Genomic DNA, 18074 nt, shown 5'->3' with positions numbered 1-18074 from the left:
TCGGCCGTGTCTAGTTACCACCCCACCGGCAAAGACGGCCAAGCGTCTCCATCTCCTAAGGAAGGTTTGCCCAGTCCCAGCCCAAGCCCAAACCCAGGTCCTGGCCACTCCCAGCCCAAGTCCAAGTCCAGGTTTTGGTCACACCCAGCATAAGCCCAAACCCAAGTCTAGGTCAGTCCCAGCCCAAGCCCAAGCCCAAGTCTTGGTCTAGTAAAACTATATCAAATAAATATGTCTATTAGGTATTCAATTCGATATTACCGACAAAGTGGTATCTAATATCGAATTGAATACAATACCCATTCTGTGATACAATTAAACCAAGAAGATGAATTCTGATCTGCCATCAAACATCATTTAACCATAAATTGTGAAAGGATGCCCTCAATACACAAATATAGCTAAATAATTGGCCTCTAATAAAGGCATTTGCCACAGCAAAAAGAATGTGAACAGTATAAGCAACTCATTTAAATTGCGCCTGAACTCGATGTGAATCTGATTAAAACCCGAATGCCGTTAATTACTGAACTGTTTGGAAACACGCTACATTATTCACTCAGTTAAATAAGCAATCAACACTTCAATTCCGATTACATATAGATACGCAATAAGTACTGAACAAACCATAAACGCGAACAGTAGCTACTCGTAAGTAGGTAGGTGTAGAAATCATCATTATCAACCTACAAGGCCAGCTGGACTATCCACTAACTTTGATCTATCAGCCCATCAATCAATCAATAGCCTGTATTCGTCCACTGCTGGACACAGGCCTTTCTGAGAGCGCGCCACCACACAATGATCCTCCGCCTTCCTCATCCAGCCACTTCCCACTACCTTCTTGATGCCGTCGGACCATCGAGCTGGAGGGCGTCCTACACTGCGCTTGCCGGTACGCGGTCTCCACTCCAGACTCGTTTGCCTAAGCGGCCATCTGTTCCACAACAAATATAGCCCGCCCACTGCCACTTCAGTTTGCTAATCCTCCAATAACAACCGCATTTATCGTATTATCCTGAACACATAACTCGACATTGTAGACAATATTTAGATGTTATTTGTTTAAATAACTTTCGTTATTTACTATGAGACTAAGTAAATGAAATTAAAACAATTGCTAGTCAGCAATTTTGATCAATAAATTAGTAGTGAATACGTTATCACGTGACTTTAGAATCACTAACAATAGTGATAACAATATTCACTAAAATTACTCAAAGTTAGTAAATAGACCAGCAGGCCTTCCTTATTTTAGGAGAGAGGATATGGAAGGCAGCTCTAATGCATAATGAATGATATTTCAATAATAAAACCTATCAATGTTGATGATATAATGTATTGGACCGAAAGTCGTAACGCCCTGACGCTGAAAAATTCAGTACCTACCTACCTACTGAAAATTTGCACTGAATTTCTTAGAATCAAGAAAAGCTCAATATTTCACACTCCAACTCAGAATTCGTATCCACAACCTCGTGATGACCAACGCGGTTAATAACAGACGTAAAAAAATATTAATAAGCGTTCGGGAAAGTAAACAAAATTGGTTCCACAGCATTTAAAATGCATCCCATACTCGTCGAAAATTAGTTTCGGCCAAGTTTCACTGAACACGCCCTCGTCATATGCTGTGAGCCACTCATTAATGAGTTGTACCTACGGCACAGCAAAAAATGCGTTCTTCAACACAATACGGCGCATGACTGGCCGCTCTGCGATCAATTATTAATAAAAAGCGGGCCGCTTTATTGAAAGGGCGATTAGCTCAATATTTATATGGAATATTCGGTATCAACGGCGCTTTGTGCTCATAATTCGGTAGGTCGTGACGCGGCGGGTTTATACTACTGTGGAGTCTACCGCATGGACTAAGAACCCGTCAACCCCAGACCTTCGTCATTTTATAAAATTATAAGTTTGTCAGCTCATACTCCTACCATAAGTACGGTAGGCAATTATAAAGTTTGGACCTGGTGGCTTTGAAAGGTAGCAGATTTAGAGAAATGATATCCATTTGCCAGACACTTGGCTTCATGGCAAGCCTTCGCTAGAGACTCTTGAAGTTTCAAAATAAATTGTGTTTTTCAAAGGGTTGCCGCTAATTGTCTGGCAAATGGAGATATCATCATATTCATCATTATCAACTCATATTCAGCTTACTGCTGAGTCTCCTCTCGGAATGAGAGGGGTTAGACCAATAGTCCACCAAGCTGGCCACGGATTGGCAGACTTCACACACGCAGTAAATTAAGGAAATTCTCTGGTATGCAGTTTTCCTCATGATGTTTTTCCTTCGCCGTTTGAAACACGTGAAATGTAATTTCTTAAAATGCACACAACTGAAAAGTTGGAGGTGCATGCCCCGGACCGGATTCAAACCCACACTCTTCGGAATCGAAGGCAGAGGTCATATCCACTGGGCTATCAAGGTCTATTATATTATATATATTTATCATCTTATGCCGATAAAAATAAAAAAAAATATACTTTATAATTAGACGGTTCAGGGCCTGGATCCCTAAAACCTGCTACCTCCCAAAGCCACTACGGTCCAAACACCATAATTGGCTACCGTACTCACTTATGGTAGGAGCATGAGCTGACAAACTTTCAATTTTATAGAACGAGGAAGGTCTGGGGTTCACAGACTCTCCGTCTAGCACAGCGCATAGCCAACTGTTCGAGCGCATAGAATGGCATGCTCGGATCATGATAATCTACGTGTTATACCGTTATGATTATTTGAAAGCTAATAGGCGATATGTAAGATTATTGAATGCAATCGTCAGCTTATTTGTAATGACGTGCCGGCGTAGTGGGTTGTGACACTGCTTCAACATCCACGGTCGTAGGTTCGATTCCCACAACTGGAAAATTTTCATGTGGCGAGCATGGGTGTTTTTCAGTATACATTTGACGTCCTCCGTGGCGCAGTGACATGCGCGGTGGATTTACAAGACGGAGGTCCTGGGTTCGATGGGTCTGGCTGGTGGGATGCCTTGGCTATTTACCAACCTACCGGCAAAGACATACCGCCAAGCGATTTAGCGGTCCGGTATGATGCCGTGTAGAAACCGAAAGGGTTGTGGATTTTCATCGTCCTCCTGACATGTTAGCACGCTTCCATCTTAGATTGCATCATCAATTACCATCAGGTGAGGTTGTAGTCAAGGGCTAAATAGTAAGGAATAAAAATAAAAATAAAAGACATAAGTATTTATATGTAGTATAAATATAAGACTATAATTGATAAAATCAGCTATCTTAGTACTCATACACAGGCATACATACGGTTACTTTGGTGATGTGTGTATTGAATATTTATTTATTTATTTATTTAATACGTTTTATTCTCTCTTTAAAGAGGGAAATTAGGAACTTCGACCCTCAAAGCAGCTCAAATAGCGAGCAAAAATAATTAACTGCTAACTTATAGAAACATATAAAACTCCTCTAACAAAAAGGATATGTTATAAACAATATCTAATGGTATATTTGAAGTGATAGTAACAAAACAATACCTAGCTTGTTGTGAGCTTTTCCTTGGGCTAGACGAGTAAATACAGTTCGTTTCATGTAGGATGGTGCGATTAACAGTTCGTTTCACTCTTGAAAATTTGCGTATTATGAACATCATACGGGCGACTGTCGCACTCATGCTATCTGAAACTATACCTACGTGACACTTATATACCCACATACATAGGTAGGATACTCACACATACAACCGTTGCAAGATTGCAAAGTTGCGAAAAGACAAAAAAGTCAAACAAAAATGAATACTTCTCATAATTAAATTCAAATAAAACCACACAACGCAAAAACTCTAGAAGGCAGATATAATAAATAGCATTTAGGTATCATCAATCAAAAATTACACAAACACATGTATCCACTCAGTAGGTAGGTATAAAAACAAATGGGAATCCAAACCAGATTGAGTCATAGTTGCGAGTAATTTAAATCAAATAAAATAGGCCTCGCTTTACATAAGCGATATCTGGCAAAACAATTTTTCAGTAGAGCTGATGCTAATGAAAAGGCCTTTTCACGAGCTTTGGCGCCGGCCGACATGGAAATGAGCAGTTTAATGATGCGCGAAACTGGGCCACACAACTAGAAGTATACAAACTGAATACATGGGAATACTATACAACTTTCTGTTTACTTTCCAATAAACAAAACAAAATAACAGTGATGGAAAATGTTGAAATTAAAAGAAATTTACAAAAATTGTTCTAAAGTAAAAGCAAAAATCAAGGAATTTATCATCGTCAACAACTAAAGACAACTGTTAAAAACATGTGAACGATTTATATTTTGTTTGTTTGTCTTTACAACAAAGTACTGTAAACATGGAAATAGGTAGGTATTGGTCCCAACCTGCCAACTACAACTTTTTGTTTACTTTAAACAAACCACTATAAAAGTGATGGAAAATTACTGAACTGAACTGGAACAATTACTGAAAATATGCTGAAGATATGAAAATAGTACGACCAAATATTTATTTAGGTTTCATTAACAAACAAAAGGAAGGATTGAGACGAGTTCAAGAAACTGACTGCCAACCTTCGCTAGTCGGAGAGGCACCTTAAGAAGAAGAACAAACAAAAAAGGCGGTAATAGAAACAATAACATACATATATGAAAGCGATGGAAATGTTTTCTTTAAGAATTCCTAAGAAATTAAAGGAAACTATTCGGTACCAAAAAATTTAAGGGAAATAAGAGAAAACTAATTTATCATAGTAACTATTATTAGACCTATCAGATTACAAACTGCTGAAAACATGGAATAATACTCTTCATCAAATAACAGCGATAGAAAAAAATTCTTTAAGAACACCTAATTATGAAATTTAAAAAATAACTGAGAATGTATTACAAAAACGGATGGGGGAAAGTGTCGACAAATTTATCATCGTCACGATTAAGTCATTTAAAATATTGTCACCGAGAAGGAAAGCTCAACCTTGAAAAGAATGATTACAGCATGAAAGCGCCCCACAATACTCTTTTAATTTTTCATTATGCAGCAATAAAAACATCGTAAATGAGTACGACAAAAAAGTCGTCGGGACTAACAAAAACCGCGAATAGGGCGAAATTCGCAACTCATCCCGGCATAATGATGGCCGCTTGAAAAAAAATTTAAATATCAAAAGGCCGGACGAGGCACGGTAATGGTTTAAAATCATTTTTCATTCCAGTCACTTGTGAGTCAGAAATGAAAACGGTAGCCATCGGCCGCCCCTCCCATTAATCTCAGGCGTCTCGCGGTTCTGAGTTTTTGGACAAAGTCCACGATCCATTGGCCACTGCTTATAAAACACATATTTTAAGCCCAGACACAATGTGTTTGTTAAACATGTATATGGCAACGCAAATGTATTGTCATCATTACTTGAGAACTCGCACAGATATTATGTGGCAATTTCGTATCGTCCATTCCATTTGCTCAGTTCTAAAAAGGTTTAAGTTCAAGATATTTTTAACGAGTTTTATCCAATACATGCCGACTGACTTATTTAATAGGATATCTATAGACTAGTAGTCGCTCGCGAATTAGTCCACGTGCATTGTCGGTTGAAAATCTGTTTAGTTTTCGAAATTCTAATAGAGTAAACAGACTTGATTTAGTGTTCTTTTGTAGACACTGTTAACTCCTGTTGTTTTATTGTATCTGATAACAGGAATATTTTCTTACAGATCCTAAGAAATATTATAAAATTAAAATCATTATAGGTACTATGTAAAACTTTATTTACACTACTATGTAAAAAAATGTACTATGTAAAAAAATACATTTAGTAAGCCCACTTACTTAACTACTTAATTTACTTACAAAACTACTTAGGTAATTTGATTAGGTTCGAAAGAAAAATAAACAAAATGGAAAGAACAGTGAGACCACTATCATCTCGCTAATTACAATTGAATCAAAAAATAAAATTTTGGTAAATATAACCATTAAGTTAATAAAGTGGTTAAGTTACTATATAGATAATAATTTTCAAGTTTTATTTATTCTTTTTGATCTTCCTGGTGTATGTGTCGACTGGAGGCAACCCGCTGTCGAATTCGCTCGCCGTGTGCATCGAGCTTTGTTTGTTCACTATTTTGTGTGCAAATACCCCCACTTTCATTTTTGGAAAACTGCAAAAAAAAAATGCAAAATTGTCTTACAATGCGACCAAGATTCTATTCATTAGGAAAGATATCCAGTCTCAATACAAACTCGGGCTCAAAAAATTCAAATGATAATAAATAAATATAAATATATAAATAAATAAATTTTCAGAAAAACCTACGTTGGCTAAATCAGCTCAATTACTTGTTAGCATTTGCGCAACTTGATCGGATCCGTTTGACATCAAGTTCATTGCGTGCATCCGTCTCAAACTGACAATTTGTTTAGGGGTTTGACTTTAATTTGGCACATTTTGTCAAATTCTCCAAGAGAATGTCAATTTGAAAAAGTAAAAAATACTAGTGGACTTCGCCGCCGGAAATTCAGTTTTTCATCAATCCCACGGAAACCATTGATTTGCTGGATTAAGGAGGTCTAAGAGCGGGGGCACACGAAACGGTGTTTCGTCTTACATAGAAATATCTGAGGCATGTTACACGATGCGCTCCGGCGCCGCACCGGACTTGCAACCACCGAGATGAGGCGGGAAGGGGTGAATTCGTTGCGACGTCGGAGCGGCACCGTCAGTTGTCTATACGTTACAACATTACTTTATTAACAGACTGTCCAACGCTGCTAACGGCGCCGCACCGCTCGTATGCCCGCTGATACGGTGAAATCTTTGCGATGCGGCGCCGCAACGCATCATGTGCCCCCGCTCTAAGAAAGGATGAAATCACAGGCGTCCTCTAGTTATTGAATGCGGAAAGACGTCAAACGCAAAACTCACCCAGGTCGTTTCTTCTCTTCCTCATCATGAACAGTCAATCGATTGTTAGGTCTGTCCTTCTGGAGCTTCGGGTCAGATCTGGCGCGTCGGGCCACGGCGGCAGGGGTTTCTCTCAGCGCGAAGGCTTTAGCGGCGTGGCCCAGGTGCAGTTGTCGCGCGTCCATCCACTCGCGCGCCTCGCGCGGACAGCCGGAGTAGAAACGCACCCATGATGTGAAGGCTTCAATACAAGTTACATCTTTTAGTGCTATTATAGCACTATTAAAACAAAAAGCCGCCGTGATAGCTTAGTGGATTTTTTTTTTGTGGATATGATCTCTGCCTCCGATTCCGGAGGGTGTGGGTTCTAGGGATTGCAATCCAGCGGCGTTTTCAATCCAGCGGAATTTTTGCTGGATTGACCTGAATCCAGCTGGATCCAGCGCGGATCCAGCAAAACGTGGAACGAAAATAAAAAGACGACATTTTTAAGACTTTTTTTATTAATTTGCACTTCTTACGATAATCTTTGAAATCTTCCACTCATTTGGTGATATCTTATATTAATTTGCTTTGGTTTTTTAATAATTTGAGATCAAAATAATTAACATAAAATTAAATAACAAACATATAACTTTATATTCATATAACATTTAAGATAATGTTTCTAAGTAAGCACTATCTTATTAATTACGCTTATGTTTATTATTAAACAAAAAAAGCTTTGAAATAATCTTCTCTCCGCTCGTTAATCCTTAATAATTAAGCAGTTTAAAGTCTGACGATAAGAGACTACTTCTTTTTTTGAATTCTCTGAAAGTAAGACCTTAGAAAACAAATTTTATCTATAGTCTTATCTCCCAACCCGCTTCGCACAGAACTGCATATGTAGCCGGCTGCTGAGAATGCCCTTTCGGCCTCTACACTGGTCGGTTTTAAGGTCATTAAATACTCATAAACCATTGATAAATGTTCACCTCGCACTCCTTCGCTCTCATAAACGCTCATTTCTTTTTTCAGGATCTTTTCGTAATATAATTGACCACTTGGCTTTTGTTTATTAAAGTTCTCCTTCTCTCTTTTAAGTTCTATCTCAAGCTCTAGCTCTAAAGTCGGAGAGGCGTCGTTCTGCGATTCTGTTGCGTAGTGCTTCAGCTAGCTCAGCGCTTAGGGAAGTGCCCTGGTTATTTAGCTTGTCTAAGACAAATTTCAGGGTTGTGTCGGCAGTTAACTCAAAACTAAACAATATAAATTGATACGTTTGCGGATCCGCATCGCTGGATCAAGATGTATGCTGGATCCAGCATGTTTAAAAAGGCGCTGGATCCAGCTGGATTGCTGTATGCTGGATCCAGCAATTGCAATCCCTAGTGGGTTCGGAACCGGTCCGGGTCCACCTCCAACTTTTCAGTTCAGTGCATTTTAAGAAATTAAATAACACGTGTCTCAAACGGTAGAAGGAAAAACATCGTGAGGAAACCTGCATACCAGATTTGTCCTAACCTTCCTAGATTAAACCTTCCTAGATTTGTCTCATAGAAGGATGCCTGAATTTTTGTAGCCAATTACGTGGAACTATTTAATAATTTAAAAAAGAAGTCATTGTTAGCACAATTTACCCGTGTGATAATGAACATTAGCAAAAGATCTGTAGGAATGACTAGGTGAGTGATATGGTTTGAGGTTTTATATTTAGTAGATTAAGAAACCGAAACATGCAACTAAATATTCATGATTTAACTAAGGTATGTTATCGCCGCGTTGCAACGACTTGCGGTACATCTCTTGTTGTGTAATTCTTTAGGGTTTACTTGGAAAAGGGGAGTGTTTATTAACAGTCAAAGAATTCTTTAACCCTACACACATCGTTCACAAATGCGTGACTACACTCAAGGTCATTCTCTGCCATTCTAGGGTCTTATATTGGTTACAGTTTGATTTGTAAATTAAGTTGTCCTGACAAATGTTGTGAATCATAACCTTTGTTCGACATTAGTTTTCTTATTTTTGTAATCACTTTTGAGTCTGCTAAAAGGAAGATCTATATAATCCTTCTCCATACCTCTGCTAGCCATAGTCAGCCACTCCTTGGAGCTGTGTACCGTATACTCCAGTTTAGCCTGCAAGGCGATTGCCGCCCGTTGTCTCGTGGGCGCGGTGGGCACGACGCTCCGCAACGCGTCCAAAGCTTGAGACTCGTCCGATTGGCGCAACCTATGCACAATGTAATTGCTGGATGTAGACTCCAACCACGGTTAAAAATATTAATTGTGTAAAAAAATACGTAAGAAAAATCTTAATAGCAGCCTAGAGTTGGTCGGTTCAGTACATCCAAAGTTTATCCCCTACAACGTAAAAAACTCACGAACTTTACCTCAAATCAAATCAAATCAAAAATCATTTATTTTAAGTAGGCTCAGTTTACAAGCACTTTTGACACGTCAGTTGACTATTTGTAAAGATTCTACCACCGGTTCGGAAGGCAGGTTCTGCTGAGAAAATACCGGCAAGAAACCCAACAGTTGCTCTTTTGAAAAGTCATACAGTATTATAATTTACAATTGATAACAATTACAATTTCTTATAGTTTTATTTCCTGTGTGAAGGTGGAAGCTGATAAAATGGCCTCCAAGCGCTTTTATCTTTAAGGAACTCATCAATGTTGTAGTAACCTCGACTAAGTAAATGTTTTTTAACACATTGCTTAAAGCTATGCATTGGCAGGTCCATCACAGTCTTGGGGATCTTGTTATAGAAGAGTACACACAAACCTACAAAAGATTTTTTTACTCTTTGGAGACGATATGCAGAAATAACTAACTTATGCCCGTGCCTAGTAAGACGTGGGTTTAAATCTCCTTTTCGTTTGTACAAATTAATATTTTGTCTTACATAGACTATACTGTTAGACTATACTGTCAAAAAATAAATAATGTTAGTCATATATATAGAGAGAATTTTCTGTTGTAGGTAAACGTTAGTCATATTAAAAAGCAGGAAATTGAATCCACGTAGCTGTATACCAAGCAAAAGCCTTTTTGAATATTGCGAAATCGTTTATAAAATATTATAAGCTATGTAACGTAGCATTATAAACATTAATTTTATTTTGTATTTATCTGAAATTAAATTAAACACCAAAAAATACCTAAACGTAAATGTACTTAGACAATTACTAAAATATCTATACGATTTCACACGCATAGTTACCGTTTCGGTCAGAATACGTGGATAAAATAGCCTATGACACTCACAAATAACGTGACTTTTATTTATTTATTTTATTTATACTTTATTGCACAAAACAAAAACAATATTTTATTGACAGGCTACTGATAATATATTACTAATATTATATATAAATACAAGTATGGTTTACGGGTAATATCAGAAAAACAAAATTTAAAAAATTTATAACACTAACTCTATTTTATCATTACGTTCTAATGCAAAAATTAAAACGAAATGGTTTATAATGATGAAGTAATTATTATAATTTGTTGTTTTATTTAAAGTTAGTGGCAAATTCAACCAAATCTGTGTGAATACTTACCTTATACGTTTTTGTTCCAAATGCCTTACAAACTCTGTCTCACTCGGTAGAAGGAGCAACACGGCCGCGCCTACCTGTGCTGCGCGACCTGTCCGCCCCACCCTAGTGCATTCATTTAAAAAAGAGTTAATATACATATATTTCTTGATATTAAAAAAAAAAATTTACGTCATAAAAAATTTACGATACCTATGAACGTAGTCAGTTGCAGAAGCCGGGGTGCAATATTGCAGCACCAAGTCTACTTTATGCACGTCTAAACCTCTAGCAGCCACATCCTAATTTTAAAAAAAACATGTAAACTGCATCAGTTTGTAAAATAATTAATTAATATCTGTACTCTCGATAATTACTGTCTGCACTACTGTCTCGCTACTCAAAACCTGCTGGATTGACTTACGTCGAATCAGATCGTAAAAAAAAAATTACGATTTTGCATTGTATTTTTTTTCAAATTGCAGATTTTGTATAAGAACTGCCACTTTGGTTATTTTAGGTGACAAAAGACAAAGTCTTAAAAAAAAGTAACAAAAAAGAACTTTTTCTAAAGATGAAGCGGGAGGTACTATAAAGTTTTATAAGTAAATCATGTAATGGAGAACATCAAATCAAGCGACATTAAATCATTTAAACAAAACAACGCCTTTAACAAGATAATAAAAAAATCCATATTAATAATTTCATTTATAACTATAAAAAATGTATATAAAAACGCTGTCGCAATTATTTTACAATTATACAAAATAACCCAGAAAGTGTATAAATATAAAATAAATCTAAAAGGCACTTAAAAAATTGATCACTCACCGTACAAAAAAGTAACCCTTTCTTAGCAGCACAGAACTGTTTGAATGTTAACACTCGTTTCTCATGATCCATGTTACCGTGTAAGCTAAACACATCTAGCTCCTGTGGCACTACACCGCCTTCAACCGACCCTTCATAGTCCACCTCCAATTCTGATTCAGAATCTTCTGAATCCATATTTTCCTACAAAATATAAATTTCATCAAATTTCTTGTGATGAGTATTTTTTTACATGTAATGACTAACACTGTATTCAAAAAAGAGAAAAGAAATATATTTACACTTTTCTTTTTTTCTTTATATTTTTTGTTGATCTTCTTAGATCTTCCGTTTTTGCCAGTTAAGACTTTCTCTATTAATTCTGTGTGAAAGTCAACCATTTCATGAGTTCCCATGAAAACAATCATTTTACCGTGCTGAGCTTTATTTAGTACACAATGTTCAATAATAAGAGAACATAGTGTTACCAATCTAAGTTTCATTGGTACGATAAGGAATGTCTGATTAACTGTTGCTGGCAAGACCAATTCATCCTCTCCGATTGCGGTTTTAATGGCTTGTACAAAAGTATTTTTACTTTCATTAATATGCTTTTCTTCATTTGTATTTTCGTCTTCATTCTTTTTTACATCTATATTTTTAGTATCTAATTCTTTTTGTACTTTAAAATATTCATAATCAGAGTCACTGTCATCATCAGCATTATTTACAATTTCTTTTTTACTATTACTAGTCTCCTTTAGTTCACTACTAACATTCTGTTTGGTTATTGTTTTCATAGGACTTTCACCGTTGGGTTGAACATTTTCAATCGGTTTGTTCTGTTTTATTGAATCAGCGACTACTGTTTTGCCATCAGATGTATCTACAAATACAGGATCCTGCATAGTTATTCCAGCTAAATTTTCTACAGCCTATAGATAACGAAAAAAAATATTCCATTAAATAATTTGCTTAAGTGTAGAGTATAGTAAAAGTATTCAATTTATTTTTATCTCATTAGCCCAGACTTAAAATAGTTATTCATGAACACACTGCTCAAACTTTGTATATTTGTTAACAGTATGTTCCAGTCGTCTGCTTACAAATATGCCCCCTGAAAATTTTCGAACAAAGTTATAACTACATTTTAAATATCTTTTCTACAACAATCTGCTCTGAGGTTGTAATTTTTTTTACTTTATAAGGATATTTTATATTATAATATACACTACATTTATAATTTGTCCGATTTGTCATGATTGTCACATAAACAGCGTGGTCATGAATGGTCTGGGACCAAGGATGATATTGTTCTACAAAATTAATTAATGTTTTCATAATCACGTGTACCAATCATATTTAAAAAACACAAACCTTAGTTAATGTAGCAGAGAGAAGTATAGTTTGTCTTTCTGTAGACAGAAATACTTTTGTCAAAGGATATACATTAGTAGATTCTTGTTGTGGTCCAGCATCATCAATTTCTTGATCTTTATTACCACTATTATCAAGTTTTTGTGTGTTAAAAGTCTGTTTAACAAGTGCAATAGGGTCATAGGTGGCTGCTTTTTTATGGTCTTCAATAGCTTTCACAATAGCAGCTACATCTTTTTCATAGCCCATGTCTAATAATCTATCAGCTTCATCTAGTATCAGACATCTATATATGATAAAAGAAATTCTTCAATCAAATACAAATAATAAATTAAAACAGATTATGCTCAACTGCATTTAAACAAAACAAATTGTTACACACACTATAATACAATAATAGGAATTATATTAAAATTACTGAAATAGGCAAATGAATTAGGTATTATCTTTATATAGTTTGATATATTCAGTGGCGTGCACAGGGTTTTTAACTAGGGCATACATTATAGGTACAAAGTGGCAAATTCCCTTCGCAATACAGGTTCATAATGAATTTTCAGGGTAGGGTATATTTTCACTTTTGCATTTATGGTGTGCACGCCACTGGATATTTTGATATAGTTTGTTCTAATTAAATAACTATAATAGTCAGAATGCACCTTTGTCAGAATCAACAACACACTCTATTAAAAGTTAATAATACAATTGTCTTTTTTAATTACTTGATGACACCATCTCACAATGTCACTAAATCTTAATATTGAGTAACAAAAATTAAAATATTGAGGTATGAAAACAAATAACTTACCCAGTTTTAGAGAAATTTAATGAATGTGTATGCCTGAGATGGTCATTAATTCGGCCGGGAGTACCAACCAATATACTGAGCCCCTTCCGTAACCTTGATTTCTCAGCTTTTCTCTTTGTACCTCCACTCAGTAGGCCAGGTACAATCCATATAAAGGGCTATAGGAAGATATTTAGCTTTGTTACTGTGCATATTTTTAGATTGAATCTCATAAATCATCAATCATATTATGTTACATATTCATAATATACATATTATAGACAAATATAGTATCAAAATTGATGCAATGGTATGCTATATTACAAGCAAGCAACATAGGGTGTGTTTTTAATCCCGTATTTTCACAGGAATAGGAACTTTATGGGTAAAACCATGAGACATCTGCTAGTTCTTTTATAAAAGTTATTTCACATATGCAATTTTTAACCAACTTAAAAAAAAGGAGGAGGTCCTTAACATATGTTTTTTTTAATGTTTGTTACCTCATAGCTTTGTCATTTATTACCCAGTTTTGAATATTCTGATTGGTCCCATTTAATTTTCATGAAAATTAGTTTAGTAATTTTGTGTTAAAATCAAAGTAACTGAAATATGTCTTGAAGTTGATTCCATTTTTATGTAAAAAAGATTATATATATTCATAGAAATATATATAGTCTAAGTAAAGCTACATAAGAAATTTAACAATGGTAGATGGCAGTTGAATGGTGCAGTGGGTTTCTGCGACTAAGGCTGTGGGTTTGTTTCCCATAACTACAAAAATATTTGCATATTGAGCATGTATGTTTTCCAGTGTTTTATAAGTATTTATATGTATATATTATAATATATTCATCAACTATGTTAGTACCCCTAACATAAGCTATGCTTACTTTGGGGCTAATTAGTGATATGTGTGAATTGTCTAAAAAAACAAATGATACCTTAACAAGTTTCACAAACAGGTCAAAAGTCTGCACAGCTAGCTCTCGGGTGGGTACCACAACAATAACTCTTACACCATCATGCCTGTTTATTTTTGGCCTTATTGCCTGCAATGCCTCAATAACTGGTAGAGCATATGCTAAAGTCTTGCCAGAGCCTGTTTGTGATCTAAGAAAAAATGTAGATGATTGATATAGTCACAGTATAAAACAAAGTCAATTCCTACTATCTCTAAGGTCAAAGAGTTTAATTGCAATTTTTATGAACAGATAGTGACAAGAGGTATGTTTATACCAGGGATGTTACAGTGCTTGAACTCCAGCTCTGTTAAGTCGGAACTTCTGATTATTATTGAGATTCCGATTATTATTCTGACTTTGGCTCTGACATTTTTAAATCACAGGTTTTAAACAGAGGTTGACACATAATTTAATACTTTTGGATTCAATTCATTTAATTTAATTTCTTGTTTATTTGAAAACATGCCAATTCTTTTGCATTGTGCATTTTATAAAATGCACAATGCAAAAGAATTGGCATGTTAAAGAATATGAATTTAAAAAATGTTGACAGAATAGTCCTTAAATAAAAAATCTCTCTCCTGCCACCAATTCTGACCCTGCCCCTGACATGACCACCGTTACATACATACCTAGTTTATACATTTAGTTCAATAGAGAAAGGTTATGGTTTTAGGTTCACAGGTGCAAGGTGCAGGCATGCAATAAAGAACTTATAAACGTAGCCTATTAAAGGTTATATCAAAAGCACACCTTAAGAAACTTTCGCATGACTGTTGGATCAGATAAAGGAGGCAGTTATCCTCAAGACAGTGTGTATCGTGAGGTGGTTCCTCATTCTGGAGCCTTAACCAATGGATGCTTGGGCAATAGCCTCACAATGGGATAGCTAAACTTAGTGTTTTACTTACTTAACAATATTTTGTATTTTACTAGCATTATTAAATGTTAAAAAAGTATAAAGAAATAAATAAGAGATTATAGATTTTTGGAAGAGATAATTTCTTGGAATGGACTTATACTGAACATTGTTTATTATATTACTTGCAGTGTTAGAGAATAACTGAATTTCATGCAGATGAAGATACTAGCTAGTATTTAATAATTTTACGAGCAGTTCTGCTTATAGTATAACATACCTGATCAAAGTATCTCTGCCTTCTAAAATTATTGGTATAGCTTTTTGTTGCACTGTCATCAACTCCTTTAGGTTAAGGTTTTTCTCCAAATTTGCAACACTGTGTGGGTGAATATTTAAATTTGAAAATGTCTTCCCGGCAAACACCTTCTCGATTAATGGTTTAACAGCCTTCTGTCCTAATTTAGGTACATCAGGATTGTTTTTGAATAAAGACGATATCCAGGGCCCGCTACGTGGTTTCTGATTTATCTGTAGTTCATCGTTGATCTCCTGGTAATTCTTGCCGTGAAACTTGCCTTTGTTCTCGCTAAGATCTCTCAATGTTGAATCCAAGCTGTCTTTTGACAAAGATGGCTGTGACAGTCTGGGTACTTTGTTTTGCGGTTCCTCAACTCTTTTCACTGGAAACTTATTTGGACCTGTATTTTGGGGTCTTTTTCTAGCAATTATCTTACCACTAAAGTCGGGTTTGGGTTTAAACTTGTAACCTGAGGTGGTGCCTGGTAGAGGTTGCTGATTTTTCGGCTTTTTCGGTGGTTTCTAAAACAACAAATACGTATTGCAAATGTTGGAATATTTATTACAAAACCATGAGACACTAGGTACACTATACATCTACCTTTTTTATATGTGATACAATATTTAATTGCAAATCGTCCATTTTATACAGACTTTAATATTCTAATTCGCAGGCACAATAAAATAACACGCTTTTTACAATAGTTTTTGATATTTTTGTATGGATTTAGGTTATGTTATTCGCACATTGACATATTATTTATTGTGATTTGTGACTGTATGTGACGTTTACGGCATGAAAATGACAGTTGACATTTACGTTCTAAAACTCGCCTCGATAAAGTATGTCATCAAGATTTCTGATGGATTTCTATTTTATGATACCACACACAATCAATAATATTGCCAATATTATTGAAAATGTTATACTATTATTTTGGTCACTTGCACTGATATGAATATTTAACAGTTAGCTTGTGTGCGTGTGGCTTCGTATTACAAGTTTGTTCGATACCACTAACATCTTATAAATTAAATAGTCAAACATTTTAAAATCAAGCATTGGAGTAGCGTGGTGGATCTAAGTTCCATATTCCTGCTGCCCTCGTTAAAATGGATTAACACAGATGATTATGTAATTAAACTAATTCGTGAGAAATACAAAAAAAGACTTCTTACCTACCGAAAGTGTACCTACCTACCAAATACCTAAGTATCTAATGGTAAGAAGTGATTTAGCGTACGTAGCTTCGGGTACGACTCATTATATCCGTTTTGATAAGGTATTATTAAGGGAAAAGTTTCTAGTAACTCGTAAGATACGAGAAGTAATAGCAATTAGTCATCACCCGAATTTTAATCGGGATCAGCAACAGCTATTTCTTTCATTGTCACAAATAACAAACTTGGGACAAGATAGTGTTAGTTCAGTTTGCTTACAAGAAGACGAACTTAATGAAGATGACATTAATGAACCGTCGGAGAGTGTAACGGAATCTTCACTCCCCATCACTCAACCTCTCTCCCAGCGCGCGATGCGAGCATACCGGCTGCACACCGCGCCGTCGCTTCGCAGTTTGGAACGTGCCGCTTTGCAAGAACTAGTTCATGACTAAGGACCCCGTATGGGTTCGAAACTAGTTTAGGCATGCTCCGACCTTATACCGCGTGAGGTTTCGCCGTGTTTCATAATCAATTAATGATAAAGATGGTATAATGTGGTATAGTCCGTATAGTCATTCATACTAATTTTATAAATGCGAAAATAAGTCTGTCTGTCTGTGACCTCTTCATTTACAGTTAAACCACTGAAATGATTTGGATGAAATTTGGTTAGAGATAAATAGGACCTTGGAGCAGAACATTGGACAGATCCATAGTTCTTATTCGGAATCTGTAAAAAATGCCAACGGAGTCGCGGGCGCCCGCTAGTTCCTCATAAAAACTTCAAAAGAAAATTGATCGTTAACACGTTTTCCGGTTCCATTACGTTGATCAATTACATCCATGGTTCTTAAATGATCCCATTCATACATTACAGGGGCACTTGTAATATAAACATGGCTTTTCAGATTACAAATATTTATTCCACCCCATGGGCCATGGGCGTCATAAAGCAATGTTTGCTGCCACGCGCCGGCACGTGGACCGCTCTCGCACTAATCCACAAAGTGTACACTTTCTACCCTTAATTCGTTTTTGTAGTCTTCGTTACTACAGTTAAATACTAACGTTAGTATTGCAGTAGGTTTATTTTTATTTTATAATAACTTTATTGCACAAAAAAGAAAATAACAAAAGAACACATAAATTTTTAGACAAAAGGCGACCTTATCACTAATAGTGATCTCTTCCAGGCAACCTAAACATAAATAATCTAAATATCCTGTGAGATGGGGAATTGCAATACAATAAATTATAAGTAATATTCACTAAATAATAATAACTAATATAATAAATAAATAAAAAAACTATAATTAAATATTTTCATATTTGTACAATTGTACACAATTATGATAAAAACAGCAAAACATGAACTATA

General features: G+C 35.7%; 1 protein-coding gene across 1 annotated transcript; it reads right to left on the bottom strand.

Annotated features, from left to right (window-relative positions):
- Positions 1-5740: 5740 nt before the first annotated feature.
- Positions 5741-16312, bottom strand: LOC112054801 (probable ATP-dependent RNA helicase CG8611). The gene is made up of 12 exons (XM_052881159.1): positions 16134-16312; positions 15513-16054; positions 14353-14521; positions 13430-13587; positions 12622-12907; positions 11547-12179; positions 11266-11448; positions 10648-10736; positions 10459-10560; positions 8968-9119; positions 6927-7146; positions 5741-6162 (listed from the first exon to the last, which is right to left on the bottom strand). The coding sequence occupies exons 1-12, from the start codon at positions 16173-16175 to the stop codon at positions 6027-6029; spliced, it is 2712 nt and encodes a 903-aa protein (XP_052737119.1). The 5' UTR covers positions 16176-16312; the 3' UTR covers positions 5741-6026.
- Between the last annotated feature and the right edge of the window lie 1762 nt (positions 16313-18074).

Source organism: Bicyclus anynana, chromosome 4, assembly GCF_947172395.1.
Source record: "Bicyclus anynana chromosome 4, ilBicAnyn1.1, whole genome shotgun sequence".
NCBI lineage: Eukaryota > Metazoa > Arthropoda > Insecta > Lepidoptera > Nymphalidae > Bicyclus > Bicyclus anynana.
The sequence above is the reverse complement of the archived record's forward strand: the minus strand, read 5'-3'. Positions and strand labels throughout refer to the sequence as shown.